This window comes from Xiphophorus couchianus, chromosome 3, assembly GCF_001444195.1.
Source record: "Xiphophorus couchianus chromosome 3, X_couchianus-1.0, whole genome shotgun sequence".
NCBI lineage: Eukaryota > Metazoa > Chordata > Actinopteri > Cyprinodontiformes > Poeciliidae > Xiphophorus > Xiphophorus couchianus.
This window is the reverse complement of record NC_040230.1, coordinates 4369164-4387923: the sequence shown is the minus strand read 5'-3', so window position 1 is coordinate 4387923 and position 18760 is coordinate 4369164. Positions and strand designations below refer to the sequence as shown.

The 18760-nt window shown below is 35.9% G+C and overlaps 2 protein-coding genes across 6 annotated transcripts; both read left to right on the top strand.

The window, feature by feature from the left end:
• On the top strand, positions 1–15266 carry tlr18 (toll-like receptor 18). Of its 4 annotated transcripts, XM_028010012.1 has the most exons (6): positions 4–188; positions 306–375; positions 8465–9469; positions 10024–11206; positions 12068–12392; positions 12432–15266. In XM_028010012.1, exons 3-6 carry the CDS (start codon positions 8475–8477, stop codon positions 12512–12514), a joined length of 2586 nt encoding a protein of 861 aa, XP_027865813.1. In that variant the 5' UTR covers positions 4–188; positions 306–375; positions 8465–8474; the 3' UTR covers positions 12515–15266. The 4 variants fall into 4 exon arrangements, with proteins under 4 accessions (XP_027865829.1, XP_027865813.1, XP_027865821.1 ...); XM_028010003.1 differs by lacking the exon at positions 306–375 and having other exon boundaries at positions 5–188; XM_028010028.1 differs by lacking the exons at positions 306–375; positions 12432–15266 and having other exon boundaries at positions 1–188; positions 11578–12198.
• Positions 15267–16274: 1008 nt separating this feature from the next.
• s100a1 (S100 calcium binding protein A1) lies at positions 16275–18533 on the top strand. 2 transcript variants are annotated; one of them, XM_028010077.1, is made up of 3 exons: positions 16275–16377; positions 17629–17779; positions 18217–18533. In XM_028010077.1, the coding sequence occupies exons 1-3, from the start codon at positions 16316–16318 to the stop codon at positions 18379–18381; spliced, it is 378 nt and encodes a 125-aa protein (XP_027865878.1). In that variant the 5' UTR covers positions 16275–16315; the 3' UTR covers positions 18382–18533. The 2 variants fall into 2 exon arrangements, with proteins under 2 accessions (XP_027865878.1, XP_027865886.1); XM_028010085.1 differs by lacking the exon at positions 16275–16377 and adding an exon at positions 16818–16933.
• Positions 18534–18760: the final 227 nt, after the last annotated feature.

Sequence of the window (18760 nt, the reverse complement as noted above, 5' to 3'; positions counted from 1 at the left end):
ACTCGCACACTGACTGGGGGAGAGTGAAAGACAGGCAGTGGGAGGGCGTGTGAGAGGGAGACATAAAAATTAAGTGAGCTGACAGAACAGATCAGCTCCAGGCTAACTCCTCCAGAGTTGAGTCACTTATAACCTGATTCTTTACCACACCACAGGTTAAAAACTGAAGGGAAGAGTCAGACTACCTGGTAAGTAGTATCTGATTTAGTTTGTTTGCATAATTTAGAAAACTAATCTTAAAGTTTTAGAAAGTATCTCACAGCTATGACAGATTTCACACTGATGACGTTGATTTTTCTGCATAGGCTACCTTGCCTGTTATCATGACAAAAAGGGAGTTGTCAGACACTTTCTGAGGTGGAAGTTTACTACAAGGTAGATTTGTAATAGCGCTGTAATATTCTGTCTGAGCATGTTTTGTCAAAGCAGTGCATTGCAGCATGAAAAATGCTTTCAAGAGTGTGCTGGTCAAATCAAACTGAAGATTGAGTTTATTAATAATTGGGGTCTATCCCTTGTGTGCTGGCTCAAGAGAATTCAAAAACATGCGCAGATGTTGCATTGGCAACACTTTGCATGTTTTCCTCCCAATCATTTTACTAATTTATTTTCTATTGCTTCCTTTCAAAATTTACAGTGCCCATATGTTTACCTGCCATATATAAAACACATTGGTGTGACGTCTTTAATTAAATTACCCTTGAGTATGTGATGATTTACAGGATTCTAATCTTCATAGCAACAGCATTAGACTTTTGGGCAATTGATGAACCTTAAGATCTGCTGAAGAATTGTGCAAGCATAAAAATAACCAAGCACAAATTCAATTAAACATAGATTTATGTTTAATTAAAATTATATTTACAGATAATAAGTAAAATAATATTCTGTGCCCATATTCATCTGGTAATAGAAGTTATCAGAGGTTCTGCTACCGGAAATGTTAATTGCAATGGACCAGCTAGAAGTAATGTACAACTACAGGTGACAGAGCAGATGGTGGTCAATTTATTGATTACATAATTGACTTTTAGTCTGTTCTGTTAGAATACAGTGTCACTTAGCTGCATTGACCCGCTTACAAGCATTATGTTCAATAACAAAGTGGACAGCAAACACTACTTTACCCTTTATGGGCAGCTCATCTTGAGTAACTTGTGGTTAAAGACTGTGTTGCTCAAGATTGCCTCAATCTTGCCAACAAAAGAGGTTTGCCATTTTCACTTCCTCCATCCACATCTGTTCTGCTCATTCAGGAAAGACTCTGGATATTTCTTATGATGAAGACATGCTACTGATGACAAGACTACCTTTTTAGAGAAAAACATTTTGACTGATTGGTTGCCTGATTTCTGAATAGGTGTATTTGGCACAAAGTTGGTACAAAGCATGAGTTGATTAAAGCACCCAATAAAAACCAAAACTGAGAAATTCACAATATAAAGAAAAGTCAGAAAGACAAACACCTACTTTTATCCCACATTTGGGCACTGCTGAAAGATAGGCATTATTTTCAAATGCTATTTCAAAAGTCAGCAAAAAAATGTCTAACATCCCATCATTTTAGATACTTGTAAGGAGACATTTATACTTTCTACATAATGTCCATAAGGTTTCAATTCATTCTAGCTTAAAAATATCCTCTATTTAACCAGATTAAAATCACATTGTGGTCTAGACTTCATTTGCAAAGGGGACCTGGGCAGAAAGTATGCAGAATTATATAGATGTTTGATACAGAGATAAATAATAAAAGGTTACTTTTAAGTCTTGACTTTATTGAGATGGCATGTAGAGAACATGGCTGATTTTATTGCGCCACTCTAAAGTTTACTGGAAATATGGCCCATGATGAGTCAAATTACATGGGAACCTTTTGTTTCTTTTTATAGGGTGTAAACCTGAGTTTGAAATTTTCTCTTCCCTTTTATTAGCTGTTTGCGTTTTTTAAATTTTTGCTGTGAAAGAGTTTAAAAAACTGTCCAGAGTGTCCAGAAACAAACCCCAAAATGTTAATAGACATTTCTTCAGGGGGATTTTCCGCTGTCAAAATAGAATGAGTCCAGGTGCAACAAATTGAACTGGCAATTTTCATTAAATCACTGCTATCAGCCACAACAATGAGCCAGACTGTGCAACTGCAGAGCTCTGGCAGCTAAAGACAGAAATAACATTAAGAGGCATAGACATACGTAGTTACTCCCATTTCACAAGTTAATTGATGTAATGAAAATTGATGACAAAATGTAACCTGAGAAGACTTGTTATTTTGTCATGGTAACAATGAGGCAGTGAAACATTATATTTTGGAACAAAGCTGCTTTGGCTCATTGCACACAGTGATACTTTTCAGTAAGAGGTAATGAAACTTTTAATTATTTTCTGGCATACCAGACACTAAGTCTGCAATGTAAACTAGAGACATACACAGAATCTTGCAAAAGGTACCACATCTCTTGTGTTTTTTTACTCTTGTTTTCATTTACTTGTCTAAAAACAGGAAATCTTAAATAAAGATCTTAATCTTAAATAAAGATTATTAAAGCAGTCAGCTGCAGTGCAGCTATCAGTGCAGCTTTAAAAAGTCATTTTGATGGTGACTATGTTGGAAAAAGCATTCATTTATTTTCTGAAAATAAAAACATACAGAAATCTATAAGGACGTAGCCTAAATGCATCAGAGAAGCAACCAAGAGATCAATAGTAACTAACGAAGCTGCAGACATTCATAGGTTAGGATAGAAAATATCTTGACAAGATAATTCTTAGCCATGCACACAACAAACCTGAGTTTTATAGAAGAATGGCAAGATTAACGCTATTGCTGTGAGAAAGCAATAAAAGGTTGTGTCTAACGTTTGGCACAAACCATGCTGGGGACACAACAAGCATGTGAAAGAAGGTGCTCTGGCAACATGAGACTAAAATTTGATGAAAAACTAACACTGGATATCACTCTGAGCATACCCATCCTGTAATCTGAAGGTGGAAGTATAGCAATGAGAAGATGCTTTGCTACAGTACATCTGCAGGCACTGATAAGAGTTGATAGAAAGATAGTTAAACTGGTTAAGTACAGAGCAATTCTGAGAGAAATCTTGTTAAATATTTAAAAAGATTTGTAAATGGGTCAGAGGTTCAGAGTCAAGTAAGACATCAATGCCAAACAGAAAACCAGAATCAGTATTGAATGATTCAGTTAAAAGCTTATTTTGGTGTTAAAATGTCCGTGTAAAAAATTGTCATATCAAGATGATTTCATCAATCATCTTGATATGAAAGGAAGAACGTCAGCCCATAAACATATTGAGCCTCTGTTGCTGTACAGGATGAACATCACTACCTGAAAGCTCAGTTTTTCAGTGTCCACCGGTCCAATGTAAGCACAGCTGTGTTTGTGGATAGTATGTAAACACAGAGCCTCAATAAACCAGGATACAGAACATCAGTGACATAGGTCTGCAGCCTTATTTAATCCTTTTTCTTTAAGAGGGGAAGCTGGCCTGGCGACATAATACTGCAAAAACATGTCAACCCAAGAACTGTTTGCCACTGGCTATTGACAACTAGATAACTGATGCATTAACAGAGATCTGGACTCTCAAGAATGACATATTTCTTACCATGTCAGGTGTATAACAGTTTAATCATTTATGAAGCATTTGTTTCTAATTCTTGCATTTCCGGCAAATCAGTTGATGGCTACAGCGTAGTTGTAGTTGCTGGGAACAGTGTAGTTTTAGAGTACTGTGTTTTATTTTAAAGTTTGGTTTATGCTGCTACAGGATTTTGTACTAAAATTTTCTCAAGTCACTCCCTGGTGCTTTATTATGTACACACTGCCAGGTGGTCGACAGGGTGTCAGAAACATTTCTGAGAATTTGATCCACACTGACACGATTGCATCACATGTCAGTTGCACATTTGTCAACTCTACATCCAGGATGAAAATCACTAATTAAGTTAACAAATAACAGATGTACCTAAAACAACAACAGTGCAATAAAATGCAAATCAGATATTTAAAAGTGTGCAATGTGATTTTCTCTCACAATTGATGATCGCTGATATATAAGATGTTCATTCACCCTGTACATGTTAATTATTTTAATAACAGGAAATAAAAACACTTGTATCAACGTTTCCCCTCACACAATTCCTAAGCTACTGGTTGAGTACATTTGCTCCAACAATTTATCCAAACTGTTTGCATTTGGACCAAACACTCAGCTCTGCTTGTCTCAAGTTTAAAGTGCTAATGATTTTGGATGGAGGATGCAGAAAATATTTTTTCACAAAATATTTGAATATTCTCTAAATACTATTTCAAATAAATGTCTTTTCTTTTTTTACCAACACTAAATAGACCAGGGAACACACTACATACGTACGTCCTGAGGTAATATTTTCTACATGAAGTTTTCAAGTTATCCTTGTGCATTCTTGGGTATTCTCTCCAGTAATCCATATTAAGTTCCTTTAAGGTGCGTCTGTGGGGCTGATTGTCCTGTTTTGGACTGGTAACCTGTCTAAGGTGTAACTCGCCTCTCGCCCAGTGACCCACACAGATAGGCACCAGGCCCTCTTTGACCCCACAAGGATTATATGGGTGTAGAAAATAGCTTGAATTTATGTTTCCCCTTTCATCAGCGAATCAAACTTCAATGTTATCTTCTTTTATCAGTATTTAAGATGGACAAGGTTCTCATAACTATTTTTCAGACATGAAAAAAGCTAATATATCTATTTGTCTCATGGAGTTTCCTTGTTCTGCTTCATAAGCTTGAAAATGAGCAAAACTAAACTTGAAAAAATTTGATCTTAATACAATCCCCCATGTTTTCTATGTTCATCACAATATAACCATGTCTTTTTTTTACCCCTCCAGGGGTGCTTTTGTGGGCTCTAGTGTCCCTTATATGACAGTAGGCTGACAGGAAAGGGGGGAAGACATGCGGCAAATATCGTCGGGTCTGGGAATCGAACCTGCGACAGCCGCGTCGAGGACTCAAGGCCTCCAAACATGGGTCGCACTATCCCCTACGCCACCACGGCACGCCCATATAACTATGTCTGCAACACCTGACCTCAGTAGCAAACACCTATTTTAAACCTGAAATAAAGAGATATCAACTGCAGCGTTCTTTTGAACATGCCTTTCGCAGATAGGCTTGCAAACCAAAGAACAGGAGCATTTTCTCTTTTGTGAACAAGTCAGGCACAAAAATCAATAATGCAGACCCTGACAAAAACAAACATCGTGTCAGATTAATGTCAAACCACTTACAGAGCATACCTTTTCCATGAATCTTTTTTTTCCATACCTGGAACTAAAACCATTGAATTAAAAACTGAATACAACAGGAACTGAAAAATATTTGCCTTGAAACTTTTTGTCTTCTTATTTAGTGCAGTAAGCTAGTTAAGCTTAGTTTCTGGGAAAAAAAAGAAAAAGAAAAAAAAAAAAACAAAGTAGATTTTATTTAGAGTGTAACTTGTTAAAGCTTAAATATTCCAAAGTTGATATTAAATGAATACATTTTTATAATAACCACTTGCATCCATTATTTTTTATAGCTGTTAAATCCATTAAGGGTTACGGCTTGGATAAGTCACCTGTCTGACACAGAGCGACACAAGAAACACAACCAGACTTGCACAAACGCACTTCAGTGGTGATTCGGGTGGCCAACTAATCTAACATGGATACTTATGGACAGCGTACCCGGAGAGAACCCATGCATGCACACACAAAACAAATCAAAAATGTCTCAGATGTTCCCCTGCTTCAACACATATAAAGCAAGGTGTCTTGAGGACCAACATTGAAAAACACTCTTCCAAAGATACATCGGTCTGAAAAAAGGAGAGTTGTTTGTTAAAAATAACCACATATTCTTTAAACTATGTGAAAAGACTTCAAATGGATAATATCCCATGTAAAATGCATGACACTCACTTATTATGCTGGTCAGGAATGACAGAAGAGCAAAGTCTTTGCATAGCTGAACAGCTCAACACTTCCCCTGCAGGAGAGCTTTGGTTATTACACCCACTGTCACAAAAACTATAACTTTATTAGCTGGCATATATTATAAATAAGATAAGATGTAACAAACACTCTATAATTAACACAAGATGAAATGGGACCAATTTGAATTCATATACCTGTAGATTAGAATGAATATGATCTACAGCTGAATGCAGATATTGGATATTATTTTAGAGCAAGATATATTTCATACAATATTATTAAAATGGGAATGACAGCAAGAGAATTGACCATCAGCCAAACAAATTTATTATAATTTTCCTTTTTGTAGTACTTTTTATCACTTTTGATAGTAGCAAGTGATACCACAAAGTGTATGCCCTGCATTGACTTTATGTGAGGTAATTTCACTTTCCTGTAAACATATTGTCTGATAATTTGATCAACAGTAAGAAGCAGATGCTTACTTCAGAACTGACAAGATGAGTAATCAATGAAGCAGTAGATCTATTCCCGTATGATGTCATAAAAAAGAAGGAAAAACAGCTCGTAAGGAAGCAATATGAGATTAATTCAGTGGAAAAATATATTTATTATATATGTATATAATAAATATATATATTTATTTTGACACATTTAACAACTGAAAATTTAATAGCTACTGTAAGTAGCTATTAAATACTTTGTGTGAGTCTAGCTGTAATTCAAGCAAACACCTAATGTAAATACTGTATATATATATATATATATATATATATATATATATATATATATATATATATATATATAATTCAGAGGAATTTAAAACTCTTGGCTATAAGTAATATCTACAATTTGCTCAACATACCACAATGTTTTAGGATTTTTCAATAATACTTTAACGGACTCTTTGAAAAGAGTTACTAGTCTATCATATTTTTGTGTCTGTGTGTGGTCCAGCCAACAAAATTACTCACATTTTTATTATGGTTCCAGTTCTATTCTGCAACAACCCCATCCAGGCAGAAGTGTTTACTCAAGCTGTCACTCCTGGACCCAATAAAACGAACACTGTTTGTTCAGGAGGTTATCACAAAGCTTTATTTTTCCTTCACGTGAGGACAAAACAATTTTTTAGCATCTCAGTATCAGTACAGGTTGAGCACAGGATTAATTAAAAGTGACAGCAAATACAGTCTTCAGTGATTTAAAGCAGAGTAAGTGTTTTACAGCGAACAACGCCTGGATGAGTGAATGCATAGTTAACAATTGGTTTCAGATTTTAACAAACTGATTACACATCTAATCCAGACAAATAATGGCACACGATTTTTACCTTTATAATTAAATAGAAAACATTTAGAACAAAAACATATTTCTGTATTTTTCAAACACAGGTAATTGTCTGTTTTTGTAAGTGAACTTTACTAAATTATTTTGATTCTCTTTAATACTTTTATATGCATGGAAATTTTAAAAGTTGCACAGAAAACAGTGACAAAAATGAAAGGAAAACATACATATAAAAGAAGAATTTTTTGTGTACTGTATTGTCTGCTGAGATAAGTAGGCAACCAGAGCCGAGACATGTTGGAATGGATTGCCTTGCAGTGTCAGATGCAAATTTACTGTTGCTCACACAGTAAATTAGAGAACAGTTATAAAGACAAAACTAGCTTAAAATTAATTAGCAAATAAATAAATAAAAATGAGACAGAAATAATGTGTCTACTGTAGTTTATAGTTGTGCTTGCCCCTTGTTGCATGATCCTTGTGTGTTCATGTAAGGGTGTGATTCCACCAACTGTGCTATATGTGTTTGTTTGTGTGTGTGACAGCGGCTGTGCATGTGATTGTATGTCAGTCTGCAAAGAAGTACAGGCAGAAGATGTTTGTTCTTAAATTGTGGGAAGAAATTAAGACAGGAGGAAATAAAGCCCTTCCCCCCTTTAAATACAGTGACTTCAGAAAACCAAATCCATTAGCTAAATTAATAAGCCAGTTAAAGGATTATCAATTTAAACGTTTATTTGCTTTTGCATGGCATATCAATGATCCAGCATTATATTTTTAAATCAACTGGTACTGAGGCATATGTTATCTAATCTCCATCTGAATCACTCAAATTTTATTGACATGATGTCAACAATGCTATGAAATTGTTGTAAATACTCACAGTTTTGGCAGCATTGATGCCATGATTACATTATTTCATTCCATGCCTTACTATGCAGATGTTCTGTCTGCATTGATGAAGATTCACTCACCTTGGCGTAATGAGTGCTTGAGTGCTGAGATAACAACAGATTAATTTTCTGTTAGAATTTACTTGAGATAGGAACAGTTTTGACCTTTCATCCCAGTTAAATTTTAACCATTTCTTCTTAGTCTTTTGAAAGAAAATATTGAAAAAACATGCCATTGTTCAAAAATCATTTTGATCATTTCTACTTGAAGTTGAAAGTTAAATAATGTTTTTATTTTCTTTTTCAGATCTGTAACCATGATTGGTGAGTTGATCAGTGTCGGTGTTCTCCTTCTTGGAGCTGTGTCATCTCAATTTTCACCAGATCCATCTTCACCTTCCACATTTATCTCCGATGAAGGACCATGTCGGATTTACAACTTTGGTCTGTCAGCAGACTGTCATGGAAGAAAGCTAGATTTCGTTCCATGGAGACAACTTCCAGTTACACTTGAAAGCATTGACCTCTCTTATAATGGGCTTCATGTTATCAGTGCAGCTGACTTCCAGAACTTTCCTGAGCTTCGCATCCTTCTACTGCAGTACAACAACATTTCACACATTGCCAATGAGACTTTTAAAAATAACCCATTACTGGAGCATCTCAACATTTTTAATAACTCATTGCATGAAATTCCTGCTTCACCTCTGACATCCCTCCTCAATCTGAAGGAGCTCTCCATGTCAAATAATCTTTATAGACATGCAACTTTAGCAGACAGTTTCTCTAAATTAGTCAGACTCAAAGTTCTGTCCTTGGGAGGGCCTTTGGTGATGGGACTAAAGAAAAATGATTTTCAGCCCCTAAAAAACATCCAGTTACAAGCTTTTGCCATCAAGTGCTCCTCTAATTTAAGTTACTACGAGCCAGGAAGCTTAGAAGTCATCCACACAAAACAGATGGGCTTTGACATGGCGATCGATCAACGACCGAATGCTCTCCATCATATGCTACGTGATCTCGCCAACAAGACACTCAGTGCCATTCAATTCCGCAACCTGTTTGAATTCACATACTACATGGGTGATGAAGATATTTTCCTGAACTTAAAAGACATTAGAGCATTTCAGCTCATCTTTCACAGAGGCAAGTTCAACGAAAATTTCCTGAAGATGGCATTACTGAACTTACAAGTGACTCCCATCAAACGGCTTAGACTTCAGTACATCGACTTTGCACGTTCACCAACATTTGTCAACAGTGGAGCAGGTTCTAGCATAACCAAGCTGAGTCTGGATAACTTGGATCTTTGGTAAGTGTTTTCAAATACTATGCACAGATGTAATGTTCAAAAAATGTTGGAAAATCTAAAACTAAGTTGGCATTATGAAATGTTTGTTAATATATTGACTAAAATTAGATTATGCTGACAGTCAAAAGCCCGACCTTTCATATCATCGCTGACATCTTCTTTACTGTCACAGAGAAGTAAGAACTGTAGCTGTATTAGGTATCAAAACATTTGCCCAATTGAATCCCAAGCCCTAGCAGATTATAATAAATTAAAACAGAAGACATTTTATGAAGATGTTAAATAGGCAGTAATACCTGAAGAAACAAGATGGTTGGAGCATAATGACTTGAGTTTTCTTTTTTCAAAGAATTACAAAAATGACAAAATGCTGGGGTGATGCAAATGCACACCACCTTACAAATTTGTTCTTCTTTGAGTTGGTCTATCATATAAAATGCCATTGAAATACATATTTACATTTTTGTTCTTAATGTTGCAAAATTTGAGTTAGCTCAAGGGTGATGAATCTGAAGGTACTAATAAAATTCTAAGTAAATCTGAATTTTTTACAGGTATATCAGCAATCCTGATGTGCTGCGATTTGACTGGCGCTTCACCTGGTTCAAGAGAATAAAGCAGCTGTCTATCCAGTATGTGTATTTCAGCAGTGTGCCTTGTGACTCCTGGGCTGAGATGGAAGGTGTGGAATTATTAGATGTTTCAAACAATCGATTGAATGATGATGTTTTCTACAACAAGCGATGTAATTACAAAGGTTCCATGCCAAATCTTCTCACCTTCAACCTAAGCACCAATGAGTTGACCAGTCTAGAAGACCTATCGTCTCTGATAAAGCACTTCAGGAAGCTGCAGGTACTGGATCTCAGCAACAACAAACTGGGATCTGCAGAAGAAAGTCGATACTGTGTTTGGACACAAAATATAACTCGTTTCATTGCACACCACAACTACTTTTCAAGCGAAACATTTCACTGTCTACCTACCACTGTTTCTTACTTGGATCTGTCCGACTGCAACATGGACCAGCTGGACTTGACCTACTTTAAGAAAGCCACAAACCTAAAAATTCTGTTACTGAGTGGGAATAAAATTAAGTTCATCCCATCTAAGTGGGAGTCCCCATCTCTTCAGTTTTTAGCTTTGGATGGAAATTCATTTGGATTGATAAGCAAGGCATCCTTTCATCATATGCCTCAACTGTCTCAGCTCAGGGCAGGAAACAATCCTTACCATTGCACTTGTGAGCTTCACGCTTTTGTCCAGGACACCATCGCAATTGGAAAGGTCAATCTCACTGACTGGCCATTGAATTACAGATGCTATCACCCGGAACGGTTCCTCAATACCTCAATATCCAAATATTTTCCTGGTCAAGTAGCGTGTGACATCAGACTTGTTATCATCATTTCTGTTGCAACCACTGCCGTAGTGATCTTGATATTTGTTCTAATTTGCTATATTTTTGACCTCCCATGGTACACTAGAGCCACGTATCAGATCATACAAGCCAAATACAGAGCGCACAAGGAAAATCTAGCAAGGGACGTTGGGAACTTCAATTATCATGCCTTCATATCCTACAGCCACTCAGATGCTGACTGGGTGAGGGACCAGCTCTTACCCTGTTTGGAGAACAACAAAAACCCCTATCGTCTGTGTATTCATGAGCGGGACTTTATGCCAGGAAAATGGATCATTGACAACATAATTGAGAACATTGAAAGCAGTCGTAAGGTAAGAGAAAGTACTTTTGATTTCAGCTAAGAACAGTAAAGAAAAAAAATAAAATCCTTATCTGCTTCTTAATGGCTTTGCAAGAAAACAAGGTGACAAGGCAGATTTGTTATTAGCAAAAATGCTTTGGATCAAGGAATGTGAAAACTGTTTAGCAATGTCACAAGCTAGTTGATTTGCTCATATTTTTGAAATTTTACTTATTAAAATTATTAATGCAGCTCTTCACAGTTTTAGACATCAGGTAGTCAAAGTCACATTTCATGAATTGGCAATGATTAGAGCTCAGTGTGCTGCAGCTTCCAGATTTTTCTGAAAAAAAAAATGGCAACAGGTAATTACTCACCAATTGGTTCGTTACCAATTGGCAGCACTTATTTTAAGACGATGCCAGAGAAAGTACTGGAGAGTCCACAGTTTTCTTCAGTTGGAAGGACCACAGTGCTGTTTGTTTGCTACCCCCCCCCCCCTCTCTCTCTCTCTGTGGCATTCAATCAAAACACATGCAAACTGAGTAATTCATAATTATGTTCAGTCAAAAAAAATCTTCACACATTCTACAGAAACTAAAGAAGTATGAGCTATCACTCATGTTAAGGTGACTATGTTTTAAATTTACAGTTGGCAAACTGTAAGCTTTATGCTTGTTAAGCAGCTATCTCAGAGCTAACTATCCAAGCGCTTAGCCTATGTTGCATTGTATTTATATTCAGATTAGTCAAGTTTCAAGTCAGAAAAATCAAATACCTTAGGCCCAGAAGTCAGAACATGTATTTTTATTTGCTAAATTATTTCTGTAGTTTTGCTAAACCACATTTCTTTTAATCAAGAGTTTATTAAATTTAGTGTTATCTTTTACAGGTTATTTTTGTCCTTTCCCGGCACTTTGTGAACAGTGAATGGTGCAACTACGAGCTGTACTTTGCTCAGCAGAGAGCAATGGGAAAGACCTTCAGTGATGTCATTCTGGTGCTGAAGGAGCCCATTGAGCCAAGTTCTTTGCCCAGCAAATATTGCAAGCTCAAAAAGATGCTGCGTACCAAAACATACCTGGAGTGGCCCCAACAGGTCAACCAGCAGCCATTTTTCTGGGCACAGCTGAGGAGTGTTTTGGGTAAACTCACAATGACTCGTGAGGGGACTAACAGCATCAGGAGTAGAAACTCATCCGAACGATTCTCAGGAGTTTATCAAAACTCTTGAGAGTTTGGGCCCGTTGTTGAAGAAAGGATACCAGAAGTAGACAAACATCTTAAGGGCAACAAAAAAGAATTTCAAAGTGAAATTATTCACAGAACTGAAATTTAACTACAAGATCAAAGCAATTCAAAATATCAAAATATAATGCGACTTATCACATTTTCACATTGTCTTTCTGGCAAGTACTTGTCCATCTTGATAACATCAAGTTGATGGCAGGACTCATCACTTTCTCCCTTTGTGGCGAGAGAAAAGTATATAAGAAATCAGTTCTGTTTACATTTTGATGGAGATAATTTAAATACATTCAAATACTTAAATGCAGAATGTGCCTGACTCCAGAGGCTTGTATGTTACTAGACATTCATAATCCTTACTATGCAGTGTTGAAGTAAAATTTTGTACTTGGAAAAGGTTTGTGTGATGCTTGTTTACAAGAGACTGTTGCTATTTTGTTTCACTTTTCAATTTTGTCAATAAATAAAAATATGAAAGAGTTTTTCTTTATTTAAATAAGTGAAACAGTGTAGGGTTGTGGTTTGAATTCAAGGGCAGTTAAATTTTAAGACACTGTCCAAAGGAACAATTCAACATGTAGAAAATTAAATTTTTGCCATGAACTCCTTATTGCGTCATAGAACATCATTAGAGGTGGGTAGAGTATATTGTACTCATGTAAGACTTGAATAGGACTAAGGAGTAAGGGAAAATAGGAAATAATAAGGGAAAATAGGAAATAATACCAATTTACAAAACCAAAATCAAATAGACTCAAATAAACTGCATGCAAGAATAAAGAAACAAAATACAAAGGAATTAATATAAGACCTATAATATAAGCATTACTAATGTTTATTCTGTATTGCAACTGTTTTAAATGTTTTGTTCCCTCTCCATAACATGGGAAAAAATAATTTACCAGCAAGTATTTAAATATGTTCATTCCTCTAATCATGGTTAACAAATACTGTAGATTTGGGAATATTTGCTATTTATTTGCCAAAGTTACCTGGAAGGAACAAAATAATCCAGGTGTTTCAAAGCATCTGTTGCCCCTCCATAATGTGGGAAAATATTAATTTACCAGCAAGCCTTTAACTCTGTTTATTTCTCTCACCATGGACAACAAATTCTGTAGATTTGGAAATATTTGCTCTTTAATTGCCGAAGCTACCTGGGGGGAACCAAATATTTCAGCTGTCTGAAATAATCTGTTCCCTGAGGGGAATGAAATAATTTACAATTCATTTACAAGTATTTATAGTTGTTGTCCAGGTTGAGAAGAATAAGCACAGTTAAAAATTCAGTGAAACACTGACTCTGTGGACAGGCAATGCCTCCCAATGCCCGTCCATGCCGCCGGGCCTGAGACCAGGTTTATTTAATAATTTACGTTAGGGTTTTGTTGTTGTTTTAACAGCAGCTGTCGATTAAACTGAAAGTTACAATTTTAACATGATTACGTGAGTCGTGTTACCAAAAAATTTATCATAAGCCCCGTGAAACTGATTTGGATCCGCCTCTGACTGCAGATTTTCACCGCAGATTGAACACAAGACCTGTCTCTGTTTTCAGGATTTTGACTCACTGGCTCCCCCTTGTTGTCATTTGAACTTGTTGCTGTGACACTAAATATTTGTGTTTCATTGCATCATTTACTTGACCTCCAAATGCCACAGCAGGTTCAGCAGATAGAAAAATATTGTTCCTCAGTCAGAAAAGTAACTTGTGATGTGTGAAATTGCCAGAAATTGAATACTTGTTATGCAAAGAAAAATAAATCTATAATTCATATATAATACTAATCTAGATCAAGTCCAACTGCACAACATTTTAAAGCACTTTCTTCTACTGACAAGCTTCATGTAGATAGGGATGTAATTTTCCAGCAGGACTTAGCACCTACCTATACTTGGTATCAATGCTTGCTAGAATAACTATGGTACTGGTCAACAAACTGGTCATGCCTGATAAAAACTGTTGAAATTAAGATTATAGATTCTTCAGCAGACATTAGACATTAGCTGAACACTGTTATTAAAGCAACCTTAGCTCTCTGAAACCCATCAGCAGAGTTTTTCTTTTTAGTTTTTTTTTATTTATGGAAAAACAATGAACAACTGCAGATTTATTGAATGCACATAGAGCATTTTCTGATATGTATTAATACTTTAGTTGATTTAACACTTGGACAAAACATGACTTAAATTGAACTGAATACTTACAAAAAATACCAAGATAGAAATGTACCTTACTGTACATCTTATTCAGGTTATTTTTGTAATATAATGTGATATGTTAAACCATTTAAAAAAATGGGTATGTATATGTTTCCATGACTTTTAAGGACATGGCAGCAAATGGAAAGCTGCATAAATGACCTCACTGGCCGTGTTTGCTTTAACAGCATTCTTGTTAAGGATATCAGCTCCACTGTAGTTTGGTTTTCCTGTTATAAAATGAAAATATGGAAATGCATATGAAACCTTTACACAGAGGCCAGTGATGCAAATACTGATGCAGATGCAAATGTTTAAGGGTTTGAACAGCACCCTGTATCCTTAAGTGAAGCATTAAAAGTTGCCTATGTTGCAAATTAAAGGAAGCCATTTGCAAAACAGGACATATAATGAAATGAGTCATTTTATAAATTGATGTCATACTTTAGTAATTCATTGAAAAGTTTGCCTTGTGATTTAATTTAAGAGAACCCCACTACAATAATATCGGAGCATAAGTCTTGTTATAAAATTATTAAGATTAACTCCAAAGGTAAAATCTCCAAAATAAACTTGTCTGTGGGTAAATGTTTTCATGTTAAGAAAATTGTAAACATTTCAAGCAAGGAAAAAATAACATTCTAAATAATTATCGCCCTCCAGAAGAGAAGAGTTGCCTCCCAGGCAAAATAAAAATAGCCCTATATTATGTTGGACTGGTTCAATGTGATAATGTTCTTGTTCTAACAATACACTTATCATACAATATGCTATCTTATTACAAGTTATAAATATGTTCACGATCATTCAATATATTTATAATGTAAGAATTTCATAATTTTGCATGGGTCTGAAAATGTCTCTTGGTTATTAGAAATATAACCCGCCTGAATGTAGTTCAGGTGGTGTAGGTAGGCTTCCTCTGCCCCTCCGGATCCCATCGCTACCTCAGTGGGATCAGACTCATTGTTCCTCCTGGAAGGCACTGTCTAGTTTAACTTCCTTCTCAGTTTGCACATGGCTATCAAGTTGTTCAGCAGCAGCAAAATTTCCCCAAACATTAAACAGAAGCAGGAAAGCTTGAAATAATCCTTGAGACCAGATCATGATCATGATTATGATCATGAATGTTCATCTTGGTTCAGAAGCAAGAACGGGTGTAGCAGCCCCACACCAGGGGCGCATTTAAATCCCAGATGTAAATAAGAGCAGGCAGCTTGAAATCCAATCACTCAATACTGATGTTTGCTGAACAAACCTTTGTAATACCAGACCTTGTTATATTGTGTGGTTTGTTTGTATGTTGTATCTGTGGGTTGTATATTTGTAACATTATACAATCGGTAAAGTCTTTCTGAAGGGCCCACGTACCAAATGTATGGCCCGCCACTATTTATTATATAAAGGGTATATTGTAATAACATAATTGTACATTGCACAAATGTATATTTTTTATAATAATAAAGCTTTCAAATTATAATATGATGCAGTTCTATTTTTTCCTCTTCGTTGTAGCTCTGTGCCTCCTCACTTATCTGGGTGTATTCATTGGCTGATAAAAAGTAAAAGTAGTTTGTTGGTTAGAAACTACCTTAAATGGCCTTGCAACGCACCTGTGCAGCAGGGAGCGGTGCTTCTCTGCAGAGGGAGGTGCTTATCTGATTGTGGCTTGGACAGCCCATATAAACTGATGAGAGGAAAACTCAGCAGCAGAAGACTCTTCGGTCAGGAACTATTTGCACCCCTATTCAAGTAAGTAAATTGCCTCCTCTGCTTTTTATTCTTTCTTTTTATGTGCCACTGCAACTGGAGAGTTCATGTTGAGGAGCTTAATTATCACCAACGCTGCGCTTCACAATTAGAAACTCTAATTTGTTCTTTGAATTAGTCAGGAATAAATAATCACAATTATTGCAAATAACTAGCAGGAATATTGCATAATTCAGAGAAGCAGCATTATAGCAACTTTCAACTCTGTTACCCGAGTTTGTACACACACTCACAGTTGTCCATTGTTGATTGTTGTGTTGTAGGCTGAAATAATCAGTTTAAATGATGGAATTATGATCAACCAGCATGTTATTATATATATAGATGCATATATATATAATAACATATATTATTATATGTATATAATAATACATATATGTTCTTTTATATATACGATTGATTTTATTTATTTATTTATAATCAGTTTTACTTTGCAAGTTGCCCTGCAGGAGGTCTGGGCTTTGTCTTTCTTGCTGATGGGAGGTGAGATGACCCCAGTGTCCACTTCTCGAGTGTCAGACTGAAGGGCTGATGTAAGGTTAGACAGTTAACCTGTTCTGACTTTACTTGACATCAGTGACCCTCATTCATATGCCTTAAATATACAGATGGAAGGTCGCTTAAGGGGTTTTTATTTCTGTGATGCTTACAGGGTGAATGTATACTAAATACTAGCTACTGGCTGTATTGATAAAACAGCTGCCATTACTTGCATGTGAAGGCTAATTTCTTCACCTGATTAATCAAATCTAATATCTCAATATTATTTCCCTTCTGTTTTCAGAGCATTTCTAGGAAGCTGTAATGTTTGTAGAAAACTACTTACCCACCGTGTGATAATTGATATCTTGTCAAAATTGGCTAAAGCTGCATGTCAAGATAACGTGAAGTGAAAAGGCATTTAAGTTACTACTATATAGATACATGTCAGAGTAACTTCAGTGTTTAAAAACTGAAATTTTGGAGAAATTAAGATTATATGGAGATTTAGTTTTTTTTGACGAGAGTTGAAATATAATTATCTATATTGAACGGTTAAGTTGTTCAGCTACAGACTGGAGTGCATGGATGCTGTGGATCTCAAATTAATACTAACAGCTAACCAACTCCTTTGCTGTTGGTGCTGTATGCAGAGAATATAGCAGCATATTTCTCTATTTGTTCATTACCCTCCTCCCCCTCCACTACCAAGAAAATAGTAATCTTAATGTGTCGTCTACTCCTTCATCACAGGACTGCAAAAATGTCTTCCACTTTGCAAGGAGCCATGGAAGATCTTATCAAGGTCTTTTACCGCTACTCAGGAAACGAAGGTGACAAGTACAAGTTGAACAAGAAGGAGCTGAAGAAGATGCTCCAGGAGGAACTCTCAGAATTCCTGAATGTGGGTTCGACAAATAAAAGAAAAATAAAACTATCAATTTTTTTTTAAAGCGCTAAAGCTTAACTTTGACACAGTCTTGTCTTCTATTTTAACTTGGATGTTACAGTCCTAAAATAAAATGGAATCAGAACAAGCAGCTAGGTAATTAGGTGTTAAATATTCAGGAAATTATGGTAATAGCATTCTTGACAATGCTGTGCTGAAAGTGAGGCAGTTTTGTTTTATAGCCCTAATAACGCACAAGACAGTCTAAGGAATTATATATATAATTAAAAAACTTTTTATTTACAATATTGCATTCACCATGTCATTATTGAAATACACTTGATGAAGACCATACATATGAATATGATTAGTAGACTGCATCTGTGCATTAAAATGTATGTTGTGCTAAATTAATGTAGTTGTTTTGACATGTTTTATTTATTTATTTTAAGGGTTCAAATGATCCCACCATGGTTGAGAAGATTATGACTGGCCTAGATGACAACAAAGATGGTGAAGTGGACTTCCAGGAGTTTGTGGTTTTGGTCGCTGCGCTGACTGTGGCTTGCAACGAGTTCTTTGTGGATTGTCTTAAACAGAACAAGGGCTCAAACTAAGTTGGAAAGTTGGTTCATGACATTGAATCTGACAGGATCTACAAATGTAGAAGTGTAAATCCTCACACATCATCTTGGAAGATGGCCAATAATTTACATTTACCTACCCATCATTGGTCTGCCATCTTTAATAAAACATAGTGTTTAACCTGTGTCCATGAGTCTCTTTGGTTGAAAAGCTCTTTTTCTTGATCTACAACTTGTAAAAACTTGGTCTATATCTTTTTCATGCATTTCAATGGATCTGAATGGGCTTTGATCCTAATGAAACCGTGAGCACCACCTAGTGTAAGAGAGGGAAACTCTTCTCTGCTTCTCAGTCTAACGCTCCTGAGAACAGTTGTTAATGGAGAAACCCTGTTGCGCTGAAGACAGTGTC

What these genes read in the sequence shown, in the direction of transcription:
- tlr18 (XM_028010012.1), top strand. Translation starts at nt 8,475, where the DNA reads ATGATTGGTGAGTTGATCAGTGTCGGTGTTCTCCTTCTTGGAGCTGTG. An exon ending in ACATTGAAAGCAGTCGTAAG is followed by an intron (nt 11,207 to 12,067) that starts GTAAGAGAAAGT and finishes TATCTTTTACAG; the next exon opens with GTTATTTTTGTCCTTTCCCG. An exon ending in ATCCGAACGATTCTCAGGAG is followed by an intron (nt 12,393 to 12,431) that starts TTTATCAAAACT and finishes CCGTTGTTGAAG; the next exon opens with AAAGGATACCAGAAGTAGAC.
- s100a1 (XM_028010077.1), top strand. Translation starts at nt 16,316, where the DNA reads ATGAGAGGAAAACTCAGCAGCAGAAGACTCTTCGGTCAGGAACTATTT. An exon ending in CTATTTGCACCCCTATTCAA is followed by an intron (nt 16,378 to 17,628) that starts GTAAGTAAATTG and finishes CCTTCATCACAG; the next exon opens with GACTGCAAAAATGTCTTCCA. An exon ending in AACTCTCAGAATTCCTGAAT is followed by an intron (nt 17,780 to 18,216) that starts GTGGGTTCGACA and finishes ATTTATTTTAAG; the next exon opens with GGTTCAAATGATCCCACCAT.